This window comes from Trichosurus vulpecula, chromosome 4, assembly GCF_011100635.1.
Source record: "Trichosurus vulpecula isolate mTriVul1 chromosome 4, mTriVul1.pri, whole genome shotgun sequence".
Classification (NCBI taxonomy): Eukaryota; Metazoa; Chordata; class Mammalia; order Diprotodontia; family Phalangeridae; genus Trichosurus; species Trichosurus vulpecula.
This window is the reverse complement of record NC_050576.1, coordinates 137,581,261-137,601,738: the sequence shown is the minus strand read 5'-3', so window position 1 is coordinate 137,601,738 and position 20,478 is coordinate 137,581,261. Positions and strand designations below refer to the sequence as shown.

The 20,478-nt window shown below is 36.0% G+C and overlaps 1 protein-coding gene across 1 annotated transcript in view; it reads left to right on the top strand.

Moving 5' to 3' along the window:
- Positions 1-20,478, top strand: part of SDCCAG8 (SHH signaling and ciliogenesis regulator SDCCAG8) — a 285,884-nt gene that overhangs the window by 116,897 nt on the left and 148,509 nt on the right. The window contains 1 exon segment of the mRNA XM_036753380.1: positions 18,919-19,061. Within this exon segment, the coding sequence (XP_036609275.1) occupies positions 18,919-19,061 (143 nt within the window).

Here is a 20,478-nt window from a genome sequence, read left to right as displayed (position 1 = left end):
TCTTGTGTCACTTAATAGCAGCTTAAAGGAGTGGAATCTGGGAGGTAAGCTCATGATTTCAGTAGTTTGGATATTCTACATTTAAAAATTAATTTCTAAAATAGAGTACTCTAAGTTTTTAATTGTCTAAGGTACACTTTTGTTATTACAATTCAAGTGGCATAGATTGAATTTTATTGCCAGAACAGAAACACGAGCATTCTATTTAACCAGGCACCTGTAAGTAGCAGCAGGAAAGGAATGTAAATAAAAGGCACTTGATCTCATCTTGATTCAGGTTTTTTAAAATGTGAAGTGGTTTTAGAATGCGTGAAATCCAGTGGAAATAGACAGGGATTCCTATTATCAGTAATTTGAATGTGGCATAGTGGAGAGTTAAAATATGCTATTCCTTAGGATAAAGCCATTGAAGATAAATTAGAAACATTTATGAAAAATTACCTGTAATGGGAAAACATGGGTTCTAGTTCAGACTCTGCTATTAACCTTAGGCAAATGACTTAAACCCCAACAACACTGGACAAGATAATCTCTAAGTCCTTTTTTGAGTCTTAAAATCTTTGATCCTCCATTTTCAAAAAAAGAAAACTATTGCAGGTGGCAAATAATCACCATGTTACAAAGCTTTAACATAGCCAAGTCTATATTCTTGATGCATTAGGGTGCCTTTTGTTTAAAAAAGTGTTTGTGTATGTGTATGTGGGTACATATATGTGTATTGTGTATATGTGTGTGTGTATATATATACATACAGTGTATCTGATATGTATGTATACACATGTATTCTCATACAAATGTATATATACTGAATATGTGTGTATATATACACATATCTATAGATATATAATGCATATCCATAGATATATTTATGTATCTCTATATATGTATACATATGTGTGAATGGTGTGTGCATATAGTATTTAAGGAAAAGGACCTCTAGTGACCATACTGATAATGTGCATTAGAATCTTTGGAAAATAGATATTTAATGAGCCAAAAACTGTTATGGCTTTAGGGTTCATTTCACCCTATAACATTTTAGCTGGCATTTCTCATGAAGCTGCTATTTAGAAAGTGGCTAGTAATAAGTTACTAATCTATTCAATCATTGAGATGAGTTTATTACACAGCAAAATTTAGGAAAATATTTCAGAGTTTCAAGTGGATTGAAAAGAGATTCCATTTTTTCCCTTAGAGTTGTTTTTCTTATCTGATGGTAAAAAATTTCTCAGCCTTAATGTTTATAGTTAGAATATTCATAGGACAATATTGCTAATCTCCCTTTGCCTTTTATTATGATTTTTACAATAATCATTAATTTATGTTTTGATTCTTAAAGGGCACCTAATTATTTGGTTCTTATTCCTTTAACTATGTTTACTATTAAAGGGCATTATTTGTAGAAAAATGGAAATAATTGCATTTCTACATGACAAGCATTATGCATCATATGTAGTAATCACATCATTTGAGACACTTTTTCACTTTACAATTAAGTGACTAATATAGAAATTGGAGTAGTTCCCCTTTAAGTATTTTTAACGTCAATCTAAGATTTAATGAATCTACTCAGCAACAAAAAGATCAAATATGTATTCCAAAACCTGTAACGAATAATAAATTTCTCATGTTTAGGTGTGTTTATATTTCATCTGTTGCAAAATAGAATTTATCTTGTGAAGAGAAATATTTTCAGCTTTTCTAATTTTAAGAAATTTTATGTATATGTGAAAACATTTTCAAGTTTGATATTTGATAAGACATTTTGTTATGTACTTACATTAATTAAATGTATTTACAATGTCATTTGCATATTTCTGTAATAATTCTATTAAAAATCAGCTAATTTATGGAGAAAAATTTTATAAGTTTCTAGTTGTATTAGCCACAATTAGCCACGTTGGCTTAGGCAAGACTCGTTATTTTCATATTGTAATTTGATTTAACCTACAAGAAGCTTTTCCTGATCCCCCAAAACACTAGTATTGTGCTATTGATGGCTCAAATTTATCTTGTTGATATTTTGTTTATACACAATTGTTTGTATATTTACCTTTCCCATTCAGAAGTGTGCTTTTTGAGGGCAGGGGCTGGGTTTTTGCCTTTCTTTGTATCTCCAGTGCATACTTAGCACAGTGCCTGGAGCATAGTAGGTGTTTAATAAATTTTTTTTGACTAATTTGATTGACTTATTTTCAGTTGAATTGAGTAAGTCAGTGATTCTATAGATAATGAAACTAAATGATCTCACAGCATAGCAAACTATGAGAATGTGTTGGTTGGGTTTTACTTGACAAGAATACTGGAAGTTTTATAATTAAATAAATGATTATAGGTGCCTCCCTACTAAATATATTGTGGTGTCGAATTTAATTTATACCAGAGCTGAATAATAGTGTTGTAATAAATTCATAATAATTTCTATTTTCTGTTATATCCCACTAAATGCTAAGTTGAGAGAGAAAAATGTCATGCCAAATAAATGAATTGTTGAGTTTGCTTTTTTGGCATGGATTTGTAGGGAGAAATGTTTCTGTTTAAAGAGCTGGTGGGGTACATTAAAATATTTATTAATTTGAGCATTGAGGACTTGGATAGAATGTTTAGTTAGAGGCAATAATAAATTATAGAATTGTTTTCTTATGCCTTATGTGAATCTTAAAATTTTCCCTTTGGGTTCCCTTTCTTTTTTTCCTGTGAAGTTCCCTTTATTCTCTGTAGGTTTCCATTGCTTTGAGGCAGCTAGGTGGTGCAGTTAATTGAGTTTTGGATCTGGAGTCAGGAAGATCTGAGTTCAAATGCAGCCTCAGACGCTTACTAGCTGTATTACCATAGACAATTCACCTAACCACTGTCAGTCTCAGTTTCTTCATTTGTACAATAGGGATGATAATAGCACCAACCCCCCAGGATCGAGTGAGATCACATTTGTAAAGCATTTTGCACAATGCCAGGCACAAAGTGAGCCTTATATAAATAGGTATTCCCTTCTCTTCCCTTCCCATTTATCTTGTCTCAGCCCTTATCTTTAAGACTTTTAGGGTCTATATAAATATTATCTCATGTGATCCTCACAAAAACCCTGGAAGCTTGGTGCTATTATTATCATCCCACTTTACACCTGAGGAGACTGAGACAGAGGTTAAGTGACTGCTCAGGATCACGTATCTAGTGAGTATCTGAGGCTAGATTTCCGCTCGGATCTTTCCGACTCTGAGGCTCTCTCCACTGGACCACCTAACTACCCAGTATCCCTTCCATCTGAAGAAGCATTCTTCTCTAAACCTTGCCTTTCTGGCAGCAGTCTCATAGAATGCAGAGTATAAAAACAACAGCAATTATTACAGCACTAACATTTATATGGGGCTTTCCAGTTTGCAAATAGGTAGGTGCCATTGTTATATCCATTTTACAGATGAGGAAACCAAGGCAGAGGTTAAACAACTTTCCCATGATCACACAGCTAGCAAGAGACTGAGTATAGATTTGAGCTTAGGTCTTTGTGACTCCAGCCCCAGCGCTTGACCGACTTTGCAGCTACTTCTGTAGAGTAGAGTCAGTATAGCAGAACATCACACAGAAGAACCACTGTTTGGAGAGAGCTAAAGAGAGGGCGATTTTTATAGCAGCTCAGGTACTTGAAGTCTGTGAAGGACAAACTTGTACTTTGAACCAAGCACCTCTTGTGTTTCTATTTATCCTCTTCCAGAGAAGAATGCAGGGCACCTTTTGAGAAAGGCATGTTAGTATGGGGTTGCTTTCATTGCCTCCCCTCCCCCAATCTTTTTTAATTTTGGTACTATTAGTAGGTGAAATTTTTTGAACATTTTAATATTTGCAAAACAACTCTGTGTGTGTGTGTGTGTGTGTGTACAAAACAATCCTGTGATTTAAGTACTACAGGTTTCACTAGTCATATAATCTCTCTGGGCCTAGTTTTCCTCATCTTTGAAATGAGAGGGTTGGATTAGATTACCTCTGAATCTGTGTGGTTATGACAACCATTTTATAATGAAGAAATTGAAAGTCACTGAGATTAAGGGATTTGCCCATGGTCACACTTTTTAGTAAATATCAGGGGCAGGACACAAAACCTGGTCTCTTCCTGACTCAAATCTAACATTCTTTCCCCTTTACCAAGATGCCAGATGAAAAGACCACTAAAAATAGTACTTCCTTTAGCATGATATTATTAATTTCCCTATGGTTTGGTGCTGAAGGGACATATTTTCCTTAAGAATATTTCTACTTGTGCTTCAATGGGATTATTCCCCTTTAATGAGAAAAGAAACAATTTCTTGGTATTTGTAAAACACTGGGAATTCTTTAGTCATCCTCTTTTTCTCCTCCTTTAGAGAAGTTCTGTTTGTTTCTCTTTCATGTAGACTTCAGGGGAATGTCATTGTATTTTATTTTTTTTTGAATGTCATTACTATAATGAGATTGCTGCTTTTGAAATGGCCTCACAAAAGTCATTGCCATTTTGAGTCAGTAAGGTCTAATCTGATTTTTAAAATTAAATGTAAGTAACTCCTGTAAAAACAAGTGTTTTAGTTTGTAAACTAATATAGATCATTAAAACATGTAGTAGCGGCTCAGACCCCCTACTCCTTTCCCATTCCACTATAGATACAAGGTAGCCTTTTCTCTTTCATGACTCTTAGGACTGTAATGGCAAGCAAAGTGGGACTTTTCACTGTTTTTTCTTTTGGAGCGCTTCTCAGCACTAAGGCAGCCAAGTGCCTTTGATTGAGCCTTGCCTTTGATTGAATCAAGAGTCTTTGATGACCTGCTTAAGTCACAAGAAAGCCTAAGTCACATGAGTTTGAGTCACATGATTGTGATGCTCTCTGACCCTGAAGAAGTGTATATATATACTCTGAGATTAGCATTTTGCTTCGGCGCTCACTCATTGAAAGAGCGTTCATATGATTTGGTCAGTCAAGACTCTGGGTAGCTGTTAAGGAGCCCTCCCCACCTCCACCTGGCTTTGAAAATCCAGATGTTGGTGCTTCTCTCTCTGGTAACCATGTATGTATTTCTATGGACAGGCAGTTAGAAGCTGTGTCTGCTGATTTGTGTTATTTGCTCTGGTTACATAATTTCTGCTTGCAACTTCTGTTTGTATTTCCTCTGAAGTTCACAGTGTTGACTGTTTCCCCTGAACTAAGTGAATGATATATGTATGTTTAATTAAAGTGATATTGTAAACCCCTTAAAGTTGGTTTCCTTAGAAAAGCAGATCAAAGAACCTGTGTGCAGCCTTCCTGTGTTATGGTGTTATTGGCCTTACACTTCCACAACATTGTTGTTACAAGGACCTATAAGCAATCTCTCTTGAGAACATTATCACTTAAAAAGACCTAGAATTCCCAGTGACCGTATCTTTATTTTTCAAATGGAAAATTATTTCGTATTTTGGGTTGATGATTACCATAACTGATCTGAATTTCTTTTAAAGAAGAAAAAGGGCAAAACTACTTTTTATCATACTCTTTTTACTTTAGTACTTAGTAGATCCTAACATCTCCACATCAGTAGAGAGTTTACATAAATTTTTGAGGTCAAAATAATTCATGAACTGCTGTCCAGTCTCCTAGCGCTGAACCTCTCCAAAATTAACTAGGCTGGTCTTAGAAAAACAGGCAGAATCTGCCACTAAGCCTATACTCTAAACCTATTCAACTTAGTAGAACCTGTCAGAGTTTGGTTTCCATTGGCATAGCTTTTTGAATGGTGTTGAAACAATATAATAGTGAGGCATTGGGCTAGAAATTTAGTGAATCACTATCCCAAAAGTTATCTTCACAAATATTGGCTGTGATTGTAAATGAAGGGATAGCATATATCTTATATTCGGTTTGCACCTGTTGCTCAAAATCCATTTATGGTTGTGTTCGAATTGTTGTTTAGTCATTTTTCAGTCATGTCCAAATTTTTGTGATCCCACTTGGGGTTATCTTGGCAAAAATACTGCAGTAGTTTGTTATTTCCTTCTGCAGCTTATTTGATAGATTAGGAAAATGAGGTGAACAGCTAGGTGGCTCAGTGGATAGAGGTTTGGGCCAGGAAAACTCATCTTCTGAAGTTTAAATTTGTTCTCAAGACACTTACTAGCTGTGTGACCCTGGGCAAGTCCTTGACCTTGGAACTCTGGAATTTGGCTACAATATTCCTAGGAGTTTTCTTTTGGGATCTTTTTCAAGAGGTAATTGGTGGATTCTTTCCATTTCTATTTTACCCTCTGGTTCTATAATATCAGGGTAGTTTCCCTTGAGAATTTCTTGAAAGATGATGTCTGGCTCTTTTTTTGATCATGGCTTTCAGGTAGTCCAACAATTTTTAAATTATCTCTCCTAGATCTATTTTCCAGGTCAGTTGTTTTTCCAGTGAGATATTTCACATTGTCTTCTATTTTTTCATTCTTTTGGTTTTGTTTTATGATTTCTTGATTTCTCATAAAGTCATTAGCTTCTATTTGCTCAATTCTAATTTTTGAGTAATTATTTACTTCAGTGAGCTTTTAGATCTCCTTTTCCATTTGGCCAATTCTGCTTTTCAAGGCATTCTTCTCCTAATTGGCTTTTTGGAGCTCTTTTGCCATTTGGATTAACCTATTTTTAAAGGTGCTATTTTCTTCAGCATTTTTGGGAGTCTCCTTTAGCAAGCTGTTGACTCACTTTTCATGATTTTCTTGCATCATTCTCATTTCTCTTCCCAATTTTTCTTCCACTTCTCTTACTTGATTTTCAAATTCCTTTTTGAGGTCTTCCATGGCCTGAGACCATTTCATATTTTTCTTGGAGGCTTTGGATGTAGGAACCTTGACCTTGTTGTCTTCCTTTGGCTATATGCCTTGATCTTCCTCATCAGTAAGTGTGTAAGAAAACATCTTTTCACATAGAAAGTAACCTTCTATAGTCTTATTCTTTTTCCCCATTTGCTCATGTTCCCAGCCAATTATTTGACTTTTGAGCTCTTTGTTAAGTGGAGGGTGTACTGCCCCAAGTTTTAGGGGTTTTGTGCAGCTGTTTTCAGAGATATCTCTAGGGATCTGTAAATTCTCAGTTCCTCCAAAGTGGTATGACCAAAAGAAAGCTGTTTACTCATCCCCTGGCCTGAGCTCTGATCCATGAGCAACCGCAAACACTCTTTTCTGCCTTTGGAACTGTGAAGAGGGTTCCCTCTCCATGGCTCTGCCACGCCAGCACTCCTCCTCACCCCAGGACCACCACCCAGACCAACCACTTGCTTCTCCCCCTATTTGTAGTCTGAGAGCTCTAGAAGAAGCTGCAGCTATGGCAGTAGCTGCTGCTGCCCTGGGGCTGAGGCTGGGACCTTTGAAGCTGTCTTTGGCATTTGTGGGTTAAGAAGCTTGGAGACTGCCACAGCTGCTAGTGACTTAGTGCCCTAAGGCCTGCTCCAGTCCCATCTGTGCCAGTGTGGTCCAGGATGGGCTGTGCTCCACACTGAGCATGATGTGATAGACCCTTCCTGTCAGCCTTCCTGATTGTCTTGGCCTGGAAATCTGCTTCACTCTGTCATTTGGTGGCTTCTGCTACTCTAGAATTTGTTTAGAGTCATTTTTACAGGTATTTCGAGGGGTTTGGGGGAAGAGCTCAATAGCCTTCTAATTGATCTTATGTTTCCAGTTTCTCTTCAGTCCTTCTTTTATTTTTCTTAGTAATGTATTTATTTACTATTTTATTTTCCCCCAGTTACATATAAAACATTATTTTTAACATCCATTTTTAAAATTTTGAGTTCCATATTCTCTTTCTCCTGCCTGCCCATCCCCATATCATTGAGAAGGCAAACAATTTGATATATATACATAATCATGCAAAACATTTCCATATTAGTCATGTTGTGAAAGAAAACAAACAAAAAATAAAGAAAAATAATTTTAAAAATGTTTGCTTCAAATTGCATCCAAACTCTAGCAGTTCTTTCTCTAGGAGTGGATAGTGTTTTTCATCATAGGTCTTCTGGAATTGTGTGGATCATTGTATTGCTGAGAATATCTAAGTCATTCATAGTTGATCCTTGTGTAGTATTGCTGTTACTGTGCACAGTGTTTTCTTGGTTCTGCTCATTTCACTTTGCTTCTGTTCATGTAAATCTTTCCAGGTTTTTGAGAGCACCGTGCTCATCATTTCTTATAGTATAATAGCATTCCTTCACAATCATATACCACAACTCGTTCAATCATTCCCCTCATTTTCCAATTCTTTGCCACCACTAAAAGAGTTGCTATAAATATTTCTGTATATATAAGTCCTTTTCCTTTTTGTTTTTTATCTCTTAGTGATATAGACCTAGTTTTGGTATTGCTGTGCCTCTCTTCCCAAGCTGTTGACTCTTTTTTTCATTATTTTCTTTTATTACTGTCATTTCTTTTCCAGTTTCCCCTCCACTTTTCTTATTTGATTTTAAAAATCCTTTTTGAGCTCTTCCAGGAATTCTTTTTGGGCCTGAGACCAATTTACGTTTGTCTTTGAACGTTTCATGTAGTAGTTTTGACTTTGTTTTCTTTTTCTGTTTTGATCTTCCTTGTCACCATAGTAACTTTCTGTAGTCATGCCCTTTTTTTGTTATTTGCTCATTTTCTAACCTATTTTTTGATTTTTAACTTGATGTTAAAGTTGGCCTCTTCTCCTGGGGAGCAGGTGGCACTGTCTCAAGTTTCAGGCCTTTCCTGCTGTTGTTCTCAGAGCCAGTTCTGGGGATCTGTAAGTTTTTGATTCTTCCAAGGTTGTATGATCTAAGGCAGGGCTGTACAAAATGCGGCCCGCGGGCTGCATGTGGCCCACAGTGTGCTGCCCACCTACAAGCGTAGAAATTTACACAAATGCTTTAGTAAACGAAGCCAAGCTACCACAGAGCTCTCACTAAAATGGCAAATCAAAATATATTGTCTATTGTTTCAATAAAAACCTAAGGTTGGACAGCCTGATCTAAGGAAAGGTTTGTTTACTCCTCTTCTGGCCTGCGCTGTGGTCTGTGAACAACCCAAGCATTCTTTCCACCTTGGATCTGTGACCAGGGTCCTCCACTCCCCTGTGACCATAACCTTTGGTGTGCTATTTCCCCTCCTTCCTCTGGGACTGTGACCCAGATTCACGTGTGGGCAATGTATTAGAGTCCCTTGTCCAGTACCAGCAAAGTGACCCCCATAATCTCCTTCTGACCAGTTGTCTGACCACCTTACCATTTGTGGGCTGGAGCTCTGGAAGAGGTGAAGTGAAGAGTGACAAGTGAAGAAGACAAAGACACTGCGGCCACCACTGATTCAGTCCTCTAGTCCTTCTTTTATACTGTTTCTAAGTTAGTATTCTTGAGTCACATATGACTTTGTCACTTGCCGGCTCAAGAATCTCTAGTTGCTCACTATTGTTTCCAGGATAAAATAGAAATTTCTCATTCTATTATTTAAAGCTCTGCATGATCTTGCTTCTACTTACCTTTTCATATTAATTTCATGTTGCTTCCCTTGATATACTTTATACCACAACCATCTCATTAGCTATTCCCTGAACTCAACTTCTTTTTTTTTTTAAATAAATTTTTTTTTATTTTTGAAAAATCCGTAGACCACATCATTTAATAATAAAAAAAAATAAAAATAGAACAGAAGGAAAAGGCGGATATAAGGTGGAACTTGTGGGCCAGGTGGAGGCAAAGGACAAGAGGCAAAGACTTGAAGAAGTGCAGGGGCCTGGGGACTCGGGAGGAGAGATGCTGATTCAGCTCATAGGTGCCCCAGTCCTGACCCCAGCTATTCCTGAGGGGAGAAGGTGAGATCCCCGTGGGGGGGGGGCGGAGTGAAAGGGGAACAAGTTACAGGGAAAATGAAAGATGGGAGATGTGGAGGATGCTGAGTCCCCTGGCTTCTTATCTCCTTCCCTGCCTTTGCAAGGGCTGTGACAATGCCTAGAGTGTGCTCTCTGTTCATAGCAACCTCTTAGAATCCCTATCACTTTTCAAAGGCTAGTTTACATAGGACTTGTATTTCCCAGTATCCTTAACTATCGGTATTCTTTCCTTCCTCAAATTACCTTGTTTTTATTTTTCTGTGTACACATTGTTCTATGCCTCCCCCCCATCCCATAATATAATATAGACTTAAAGGCATGTTCTGTGTTGCTTCTTTTTTCTTTTTCTTCTTACCTTTGTATCTCCAGCAATTAGCGTGGTACCTCACACATAGTAGATGCTTAACGAATGTTTATTAAGTTGGATTGGATTTTGTAGGCAAAATATGTATTGAAGTTCCTGGGGAGAAGATTTGGGCCCAGAATTTTCTACTTAAAGTTGTACATCAACAGGATGGATGATTTTTTGAAGTAGTGAGCCCTCCGTGATACAAAATGCTATCTACATCCAGAGAAAGAACTACAGAGTCTGAATGCATACTGAAGCATACTGTTTGCTCTCTCTCTCTCTCTCTCTCTCTCTCTCTCTCTCTCTCCCTCTCCCTCTCTCTCGTTCTCTCCCCTCTCTTTTCTTTTTTTCTTCTTTCTTGTGGTTCATCCCATTGGTTCCAATTCTTCTTTACAACATGACTAATGTGAAAATATGTTTAATATGAATATATACATAGGGCCTATATCAGATTGCATGCCATCTTGGGGAAGGAGGTGGAGAAAATTTAAAACTCAAAAGCTTGTGGAACTGAATGTTGAAAACTAAAAATAAATTAATTTTGAAGTAGTGAGGCCTCTATGAGTGAAAAGATTCAAAGAAACTCACTAAATACTCTCAGGGATGTTATTTTCTCTTTTAAAATATTTTATTAACTTTTTTACATCATTATCATTTTCAAATGATTTCCTTGCCCTGACTCCAACAGAATCCTCCTTTGTAACAGATAAATATAATTGAGTAAAACAGATACCATCTATATCTGTAGATATAGGTACTGTAACAGATAAATATAATTGAGCAAAACAGATACTATAGATACCGAGAATGTATGCCTCATTCTGCACCTGTTGTCTAACAACTCTGTGAAGAGGTAGAAAGCATAAACTTAACCATCAGTCCTCCAAAGTCATGATTAGATGTTGCACTGACCAAAATTCAAAAGTCTGACAGTTATGATGATCATTGTGTGAATTATTGTCTTGGTTCTACTTACTTCACTCTAAATCCGTTCAGAAAGGCCTTCCCAAGTTTCTTCAAACTCTTCACATTCATCATTTCTTACAGCACGATATTCAAATCACAGAATCTAAGGAGTTGGAAGGGCCCTTAGAAATCATTGAATCTGGTCTTCTACCTGACACAGAAATCTCCTCCACAACATCCGTGACAGAATATGAGGATGCTAGTTCTTTGTGGACAGAACTAGGAATTGTTTCTATGCTTCTGAAAAGCAGTTTGAAATATATGAAATAATTATATTCAAACCACAGAAGCTTTACAGTTGAAAGGGACCTTTGAAGTCATTCGCTTAGTCTCCTCCTTGTTTAAACCATTCCCCAATCAATGAGAATCCACTATCTTTTCAATTCTTTACTTCTTTGCTTTACTTCAGCAACAAGTGCTGCTATAAATATTTTGTATATGTCGAACGTTCCTGTCTGTCTTTGAAGTATAAGCTTAGTGAGATCACTGCATCAAAGGGTATACGTACAGTTTACTTAAATCTCTTTACGTAAGAATTATTTTCAAGAATGGTTGTACCAGTTCACAGCTCTGTGAAGAACATATATAACTGTGTTTGTCTTCCGTTAGGGATGCTGTTGAGGGAATTTCTTCTTCAGGTGGAAAGTTGGTCTAGATGACTCATGGTTCCTTCCAATCTTAAAATACTATGATCTTAATATTTGTATTGTAAATATATATAAGTTCACAATTCAACTCACTAAGCATTTATTTACTGTTGTTTAGTTGTTTCAGTCATACCTGACTCTTCGTGACCCTATTTGGGGTTTTCTTGGCAAAGATAATGGAGTGGTTTGCCATTTCCTTCTCGAGTTTATTTTATAGATGAGGAAACAGGCAAACTAGGTTGAGTGACTTGCCCAGAGTCACATAGCTAGTAAGTTTTTGAGATCAAATTGAAGCATAGGTTTTCCTGATTCAAAGTCCAGTGCTTTATCCACTGTGCCACCTAGTTGCCCAAGCATTTTATTAATCTTCTACTAATGAGTGTCATTGTGGAAGTCTGCTAAGTATATTTAAAATGCTTTCTGAAACTCTTATTTTTATATCAAACTTTAAGCCTAAGCCCTAAAGTTGAATTACTTAAAAGCAAAAGACTTAGTGTTCTTTCTCCTGCTTTTACTAAGAAAGGGTTTTCATTCTTTAATGTCTAGGGATTCTAATAAGTACTATAAGAACTAAACTAAAACACAGCAGGGCCTCTTTGTGGGAGATTTGGTCTCTATTATCTATTGTGCTTTGTATGTGAAGATGCACATACCCTTAGAAAACCTTTAGAGAAACCATAGTGTGAGAAATTTAAGTGCCGAGTCTATTGGGGTGTGTGTGTGTGTGTGTGTGTGTGTGTGTGTGTGTGTGTGTGTGTGTGTTCTGTGTTAATGTATCTCTTAGGAGGGGTCTAACAGGAAAAGAAGATGAATAATTCCTGTCAAAAGATGGTGATGAAAAGATTCCACTAGTATGAAACCGGAAGCCTAATTGCTGGAAAAGTTCTACCAAGTTGTGAAGAGGACAAGCAAATATATCTTTCAAGGCTTTACCAAGCAACTCTTCATCTAAATATTCCTAAAGTATTTTCCTAGGAATGTTTCCTCAAAATGGATAACTTAGCAGTAGGGATTTTGTCTAATAAAGCTCAACACCTAAGCCAGGACTTTATACCTAGTATAGACATTTGATAAATGTTCTTTCTATTTCTTTCATATAGATTTGGTTTCATATAAATGACCATAAAGAATTTATCTTTGTAATAAATTTATTTTGGCAAGACACAAAGCAAATTTTTGTCACTAATTGGGTGAAAAGAACCTATATGTTAACAATGTAGTGATGTCAATTGGTAAGAACTAAATTTATTAGTTCAACCTCATCAATACCCCTAAGCTAGAAGGAATTTCTAAAATTTTCTCTCAGGTGTTAAATTATCATATTGTAATTTTCATCATCATGTATCATATAGATTTTCAGATAGTGCCATAGAAGTCCTTCATGGATTCATGTGAAATGAATTTACAATAGTTGTAGCTCCAAAATTTCCTACTTCATCATTCATAATGCCCTAATAATTTGTGTTTTGTTTTGCTACCCTTTTCAGAACTTGGGTTCATTCCTTTGAAAGTGCCACTTATATTTCCCTCTCCTTTTCTGCTCTCTTCTTTTCTCCTCTCTTTCTTCTCGCCATTGTAAAAGACTGATTTTAGAGGCTGTAAGATTTCTCAGAGGTTGTAAAAGAACTTTTTAAAAAGAGTCATAAAGGGCTCAATACATGGGATAAATAAAAGCTATCAGAATGTAAAGGTTCTCAAATACTACTTTTTCCTTTTTTAGTTAAAACTCATTCTATATATTAGTAAGGCGATATTCAGTCCTAGAATTGTGTCTTAAGACCTTCATTTCTTTCTGATGTTTCCTTCCAAGTCAAGAAAACAGGTGAAATCAGTGTAGAAATTTTGACTCCAAAGGTTCAATGGTGATTCCAAAGATGTGTTCATTGAGGACTCTAGAAACATGTCCAATTCTTGTTTGTGAGGAGAGCTATACTTTACATGTTGATATATTCTTAAAAACCTATCTATAAATTGAATCCTTGGAAATTCTATAATACTTTAAATTCCCTGGATTTGCTCACTGTTTAAAGGAATTGATGATCAATATTTGTGTAAAGCATTAAAAACAATGATGCTTTCATAAATTTTTTTCGGTAATCTGGGTTTTTTTCCACATTGGGTTTTCCCAAAGAAGGTTACCTAGATCTCTATGTTGTGGAGGAATTGCACACCTAGGGTGCAGTGTGCTGTGTGCTGCATTCAGCCTGCAGTATATATGAAGGCCACATCTCTTATCCCTAGGGCACCATGTAGAATAGGGATGAGGTCCTGACCCAATTGGGCGATGCAGAAGGGAATCCTGCCAATGGGAGAGTGGCATTTCTGGCAGCAGAGTTCCTTCCACCCATCTGGGTTGGTGCCATGGCAAGTTTCCCTCACTGAGGGAGTGGATCTAGAGCCCTGATCCAGCTGGTCAGATTATTTGCTGATTTTGATTATCTGTGCCAATGATCCCTGTTGCTGGCACAGATAATAAGGAACTGACCATAATCTATCCTCTAAATTCTTGATCATTAGATATCTGTAGGTTTTATCATTTGAAATTTTGTGGTATACTTTTATTCAGCACTTTAAGAAATGATGCTAACATGAAGTAACATGTGAAGCACTTCGCAAACCTTGAAACAGTGTAAATGTTAGCTGTTATTAGTATTATTTTGGAGAGGAAGTATTTTCACTGAATTGAATCAGTAACCTTTTGAATTCTAGTTTTCATCTCTTACCTATGAAAGTATCCTTAGGCAAATCACTTTCTATGGTTATCACCTCATTCTCTTATTAATTAAATGCAGATAGAATTGTTGACCCTTTTCAGAGGAAGGCAAGAAATCTGCTGACATATATTGGGTGGGAGGAAGCAGTTTGATTTGACAATTAAATACAAGCTGAAGTTATGGTCAACTTCATTCTCTCTTTGTACTGTCCTTCACATCTCTCCCTTCCCCTCTCATCCAAGTAGTAGGCTGTCTTCACTTCATATGTGTACTACTACAAGTCTTTTTATACTATACTCCTACACATTTTCAGACTAATCTTCCTAAGATACTAAGATAGATATTACCTCTCCATGTCATCCTCTTATTCAAAAACCTTAAACAGCTCCATGTATCTTGTAAGAAGCTTAACTTGGCATTTCAGGCCCTTCACCATATAGTCCCCAATGTAGTTTTCCAGTCTTCTCTGCTATTCTTCCCGTCTACAGTCCCTTAATGGTAGCCAAACTGGTCTGTCTACTGTCTCCCAAAAATACTTTCCTCATTTCAATAATTTAACCTTTATTTTTAATTGTTGTCCTATATAACCTCTATACTCCACTGAGATGGTCTATTGTGTGGCCTAAAAATGCTCTTTGCGTTTTTGTCTGTTACTGCCTTTGCTTTTTTAGGTCCTTCCATCTGGAATGCCCTCTCTCTCCCTGTGTAGTACCTGAATTCCACTCAATCCTTCAAGGCCCATTTCAAGGGCCCATTTCAAGTCTCGCTGGCAGGTTCTGGGGTACAAAGGAGTTCCCTCTATAACATCCTTAACAAGTGGTCATCCAGATAATACAGATCTCTAGAAAAGTGAAACTTATACCTCACAAAGGAATCCATTTTAGAAAACTAAGTATTAGTAATGTTTTCCATATATTTCAATGTCACATTATGCCTCTCTATGGTTGTCGCTCCTAGTTCTACTCCCTGTAGTCCTGCGGGGCACACCTAATCCATTGTACACATGGCAATCCTTCATATATTTGGAAATAATTATTAACTCGCCTTAAGTCATCTCTTCTTGAGGCTAAACATTCCCCCTATCCTTTATACAGTTGTATGGCACATTTTTGAGCCCCCTAATCATCTTGTGGGTTTTTTAACCTTTTTTATGAACACTGTCTTGCCAATGTCACACTAAAGCTTGGCAACTAAAAATGAAAAGAATATTTTGTGGTCTTATCAGGGCAGAGGTTGGTGTTACTGTTACTGTAATCTCCCTTTTTTTCTGAACCCAGTGCTTCTCTTAGTGCAATGTAAGATAGCATTAACTATTTCTGGTGCCAGGTTATACTATTATTCTACATTGTGTTTGCATCCGCTAAAACCCCATGTCCTTTTCACATGAATTGTTGTTTAACTACATCTTCCCTATCTTGTATTTCTGTACAATTGATTTTTTTCCAGTCCAAATGTAGACCTTTACATTTATCTTTATTTTCAATAGCTTCTCTTAGATTTAGCCCATCATTCCAGACTGTTGAAAACTTTTTGAGTCTCAGTTCCTTCCATCCAATACATGAGCTGTCCTTCCTAGATTTTTGTTATCTAAAAATTTAGCAAGTACGCCATCTCTTCCTTCTCCAAGTCATTGATAAAAAATGTTGAAGAGAATAAAGCCAAAGACAGAGCTTTGGACTACTCCAAGTCAATCGGTCAATCAATCAATGAAGTTTCATCAAGTGCTTTGTTTGTGCCAGGCAGTGGGAATTCAGAAAAAATGAAGCAGTCCCTGCTCTCAAGGACCTTATATTTTATCAAAGAAAACCATATGTTCATAAATTTGTACATACAGAAAAAATATTAAGTGAATACAAGAGCGCTTAGGAAAAAGGAGGACATTTGCTGTTGAAGGGATCAAAAAAGGCTTCAGGTAGAAAATCGTGTTTGAGCTGAGTGTTAAAAGAAGTAAGAGATTCCATGTTCCTTAGCTGAGTAGGGAGAGAACATTACCTCTATGTCAAAGGTTCTTAACATTTTTTTGCAGATGTATCATGGGCCCTTTAGCAGTCTGGTGAAACCTATGGATCTCTTATCAGAATAATGTTTGTAAATGAGTAAAATACCTAATAGGATTTCAAAAAGAAATTATTTATATTGAAATTTAGTCATCAAAATATGAACTTCTTCCTATGCTGACCCACTTCCTTTAATTACTGCTCTTTGGCTCCAGTCATTCAGTCATTTCTAACTCCACCAGACCGTCCCCATTCCTCCTTGTCCCCGGTGATGTCATAAAAGACTCCATTAACGGTCTTGCTGAGCTGCAGCTATGCTGTGTCTATAGCATTCCTATGATCTATCAGTCATAATTATCTGTTTTTGATCAATTTTTCCAGCTCTAGTGATCACAGATGTCTTCACTAATTACCACAGTCCACAGTGATCTCTTTAACTATATGGGAATTTTTGTTTATACCACTCATCTGACTTTTCAATTGCATTTTGTATTATTCATTACCATTTAATATGTCTAGATATTTTCTTTTTGTTTATGTGGTAAACTCCTTTAGTATGAAGTACCATATTCATTTTTGTTTTGTGTTGTAGGCAATTGGGATTAAATGACTTGCCTAGGGTCACACAGCTAGTAGTATCTGAGGTCGGATTTGAACTCAGGTCCTCCTGGCTCCAGGGCCAGTGCTCTATCCACTGTGCCACCTAGCTGCCCAGTTCTTTAAAAAATCCTCATAGCTTTTAGTATAGTGTCTTTATATATAGGCAATGCTTAATGTTTTTGAATAAAAAAACTATTTTATAAGGTTTAATCACATGGTTCAAATGTAATACTTCTTTACTTTTCTTAATTTTTACTTACTTTAATCAGTTAAAATTTAATATAATCAACTTCTTGATTGATCTGTAATTAGTATCCCAAATGAAAGGAAAAAAGAAAATAACTAATATGGCGAAGTGAGGTAGGAAGTAGGATAAGCTGTTAGTAGCTTACATTTATATGGAACTTGACAATTTTTAAAAACCCTTGCAAATTCTGCGAGTTACGTGTTGTGAGTATTATTATTCCTATTTGCGAATAGGGAACCTGAGGCTTGGAGTTATTAAGCAACTTTGCTACTGTGACATAGCCACGGAGCAGAAGAGTTGGGACTGGAACCCAGGTCTTCTAACTCCAAAGCCAGCTCTTTTTCTGCTGTTCTGTGCTGCTTCTGTTCTGAATGAAAGGAATATATGTGAGCTGTTCCTTTAAATATTCCAGTGTATGTATTCAAAGTCTATTTCATCCCCCTCTAAGTATTCTATGGTTTTATTAAAGAGAAACTGAATCCTTATTCTAAAGGGAAGAGTAAATAGTAAGGAAAAATCTAAATAGTTAATTAAATGCTATGGGCATAGCTTATCTCTGCATAATGGACTTAATGTAATAGTTAGAAAATTATTCAGAAATTTAAAAATTAAATAAAAGGAATCAAGAGATTTTGAAAATACACATAACAGCAGAACTCTAAGTTCTTATCCTTAATTCTGACTTTTTTCTCCAAATGGATCTTTCTGTGTGTTTAAATTACCCATTGCTCTTTGCCTGATTAGACAATATAGCTTCTCTTTTTGCATTTATCTCTTGTGGTTTTATTGATTTGATAATAATTAAAGATTTTTATTTTTTATCTACACTTGTTAAGTTTTATAAAAAAATTAAATTAAGATGTGTATGTTCAAATTTTCTTATTATTCTGAGTATTATTTGTTTGGGGACATTTAAGTGACAATTGGGTGTAACTTTCTGAAAATAAGGACTAGAATGTGCTAATTTTTCTGATAGTAAAGAGGTTAACTCTTTATCAAAGCAGCTAAAATGGCCTTTTACTTTCTTTCAAGATTATCAGTTCAACAACCTCTATATCTGGTTGATGTCTAAAAGAACTTGTGTCTAATGTTTTGTCCAAATTCTAGTTTGTGAAATACTTTTAATATTTAGTGCCCTGAGTTCCATTTTAATACTTATGCTTCTGTGGGAGACATCTTAAAATATTTTACCTCTTTCATATGACATTCAAAATATGAACATTAAACAACAAATACAGTTTTCACACATAAATCCCTGTTTATGAAATAGCCAACTTTGCTATACACAAATGCTAAATTTTAAGATAGTTCTATTTGATAGGAGGAACATTATTAAAAGCAAAGGTCTAGGAATGGAATAGCAAATAGTTTCCTACTTCATTATTTCATTTAAAAATGGGTCTTTATTTTACAATCTAAAAAAATCTCACTAATCTGCATTTTGGCCAAGTCATTTCCCTTTCTCATAAAAAGGAAGGGTGCCTACGTCTTCTGATCATCGTTTGTTATATTTATGTTGAAAATAAAAGTAATCTAAAATGTGACTGCCTTGATTTTATACGGATGATTTTTTTTTTCCCAAGGAAATAGAGAAACTGAAATTAGAACTGAATGAAAGCAAGCAGCGTATTGAACAAGCACAGCAGGACGGAGCAAGAGCCAGAGATGAGTGCATAAAACTGACAGAACTGCTGGGCAAAACTGAGCACCAACTGCACCTCACCAGGTACCCCCTAATCCTATTAAATGCCATAGCACACATTTCGTTCTACTCCTTTTTTTCCACAGGCATCCAGGCAGTTGTTACAGACAGTCTTAGTCATTCGCTTCATGCACAGCTTTCAGGCATATTAGGAAACGTGCAGACGTGGAAGCAAAACACCCAGACATGGGAATGATAAGTGTGGTTTTTATAAAACACAACCTTTCATCTGTAGGACTCACATGTATGAGCGATTCACTTTCAAAACAGCCAAAAGGACACACTTGGTGCCCCAACTCTGAAAGACCTGGGCTTTAACCAGAGTGCACATTTTGGGGAGAATGCTGGGTGCTTCTGATGTGGAAATAGCTGTAACACAATGTGATGTACAAGGCAAATTGAGAAGAAAGATATAAGATGAGAAATCTGAGTGGTAAATGGTATAAAATTTAGAGATGAAGCTGATTGCTACTGTTGACCCATTGGAAAATGTGTTTGCTAGGTACGTATTGCAAATTATTTTGTCACTTGTAGTGTGATATGAAGGTCTTTATTAGAAAACTCCAGTGCCATATACATGGGTCCCCAGAAAGGATCCGAACATTCCAAGAAACAAATATTCTGAATATATTTTTAAAAAAGAAAACAATCCAGTAAATATATTGAATTATTCCAACCTCCATCTTAGAGCTTCTACATATTTTGAGTTTTAATAAGATTTTTTTCATTTTTATATCAAATAACTACATTCTTCATATATCTTAGGGTCCAGCTGGTCTTATAGAGAATCTTGCTATCTAAACAGATTAGAATCTTCATGATATTAGGTTCTAAAATCAGTTAGACAACAGCCATCCATTCACACTAGCATGTTGAATTTGAACTATGAAATGGGGACTGATCCCTTTTACATTAAATATGACAATATAATTCAGAACACGGTACAGTAACAGATGGAGGAAAGCACCACTTGAACAGCCTGCATTTGGAGAGAAAAAATATTCTAGAGGTTGACGAACCTCCCAAAGTTTTGGGGTAGTGTTAAGATGCCTTTACTTCTGCTAAAATAAAACTTTCTTCAAAACATTTTGTTATGATAATAATCCAAATGGTATGCCAAGCTCTTTTCTTTACAAAAAACAAATCCAAAATAATGCCATCTATACATGTGTGATATCTTGGAAAAATCCCAATAGCTGAAACAATTTATCAGGAAAAAAATTGCTTAATAATGCAGAATAATAACCGTTCTTTTAATGCAAATTTTAAGTAGTTGTAGAATCAGGAACATGTCAGTGTAGTTTATATAGTTATTTAATCATGGAAGTTTTAGAATTTAGCTTTATCATGAGAATGTTAATATTATTTCTCCTCTGTCAGACTGCTATTGAGAACCAACCATTAGTGTGTTAAGCATTGCTATGCCACAGAAATGGACAGC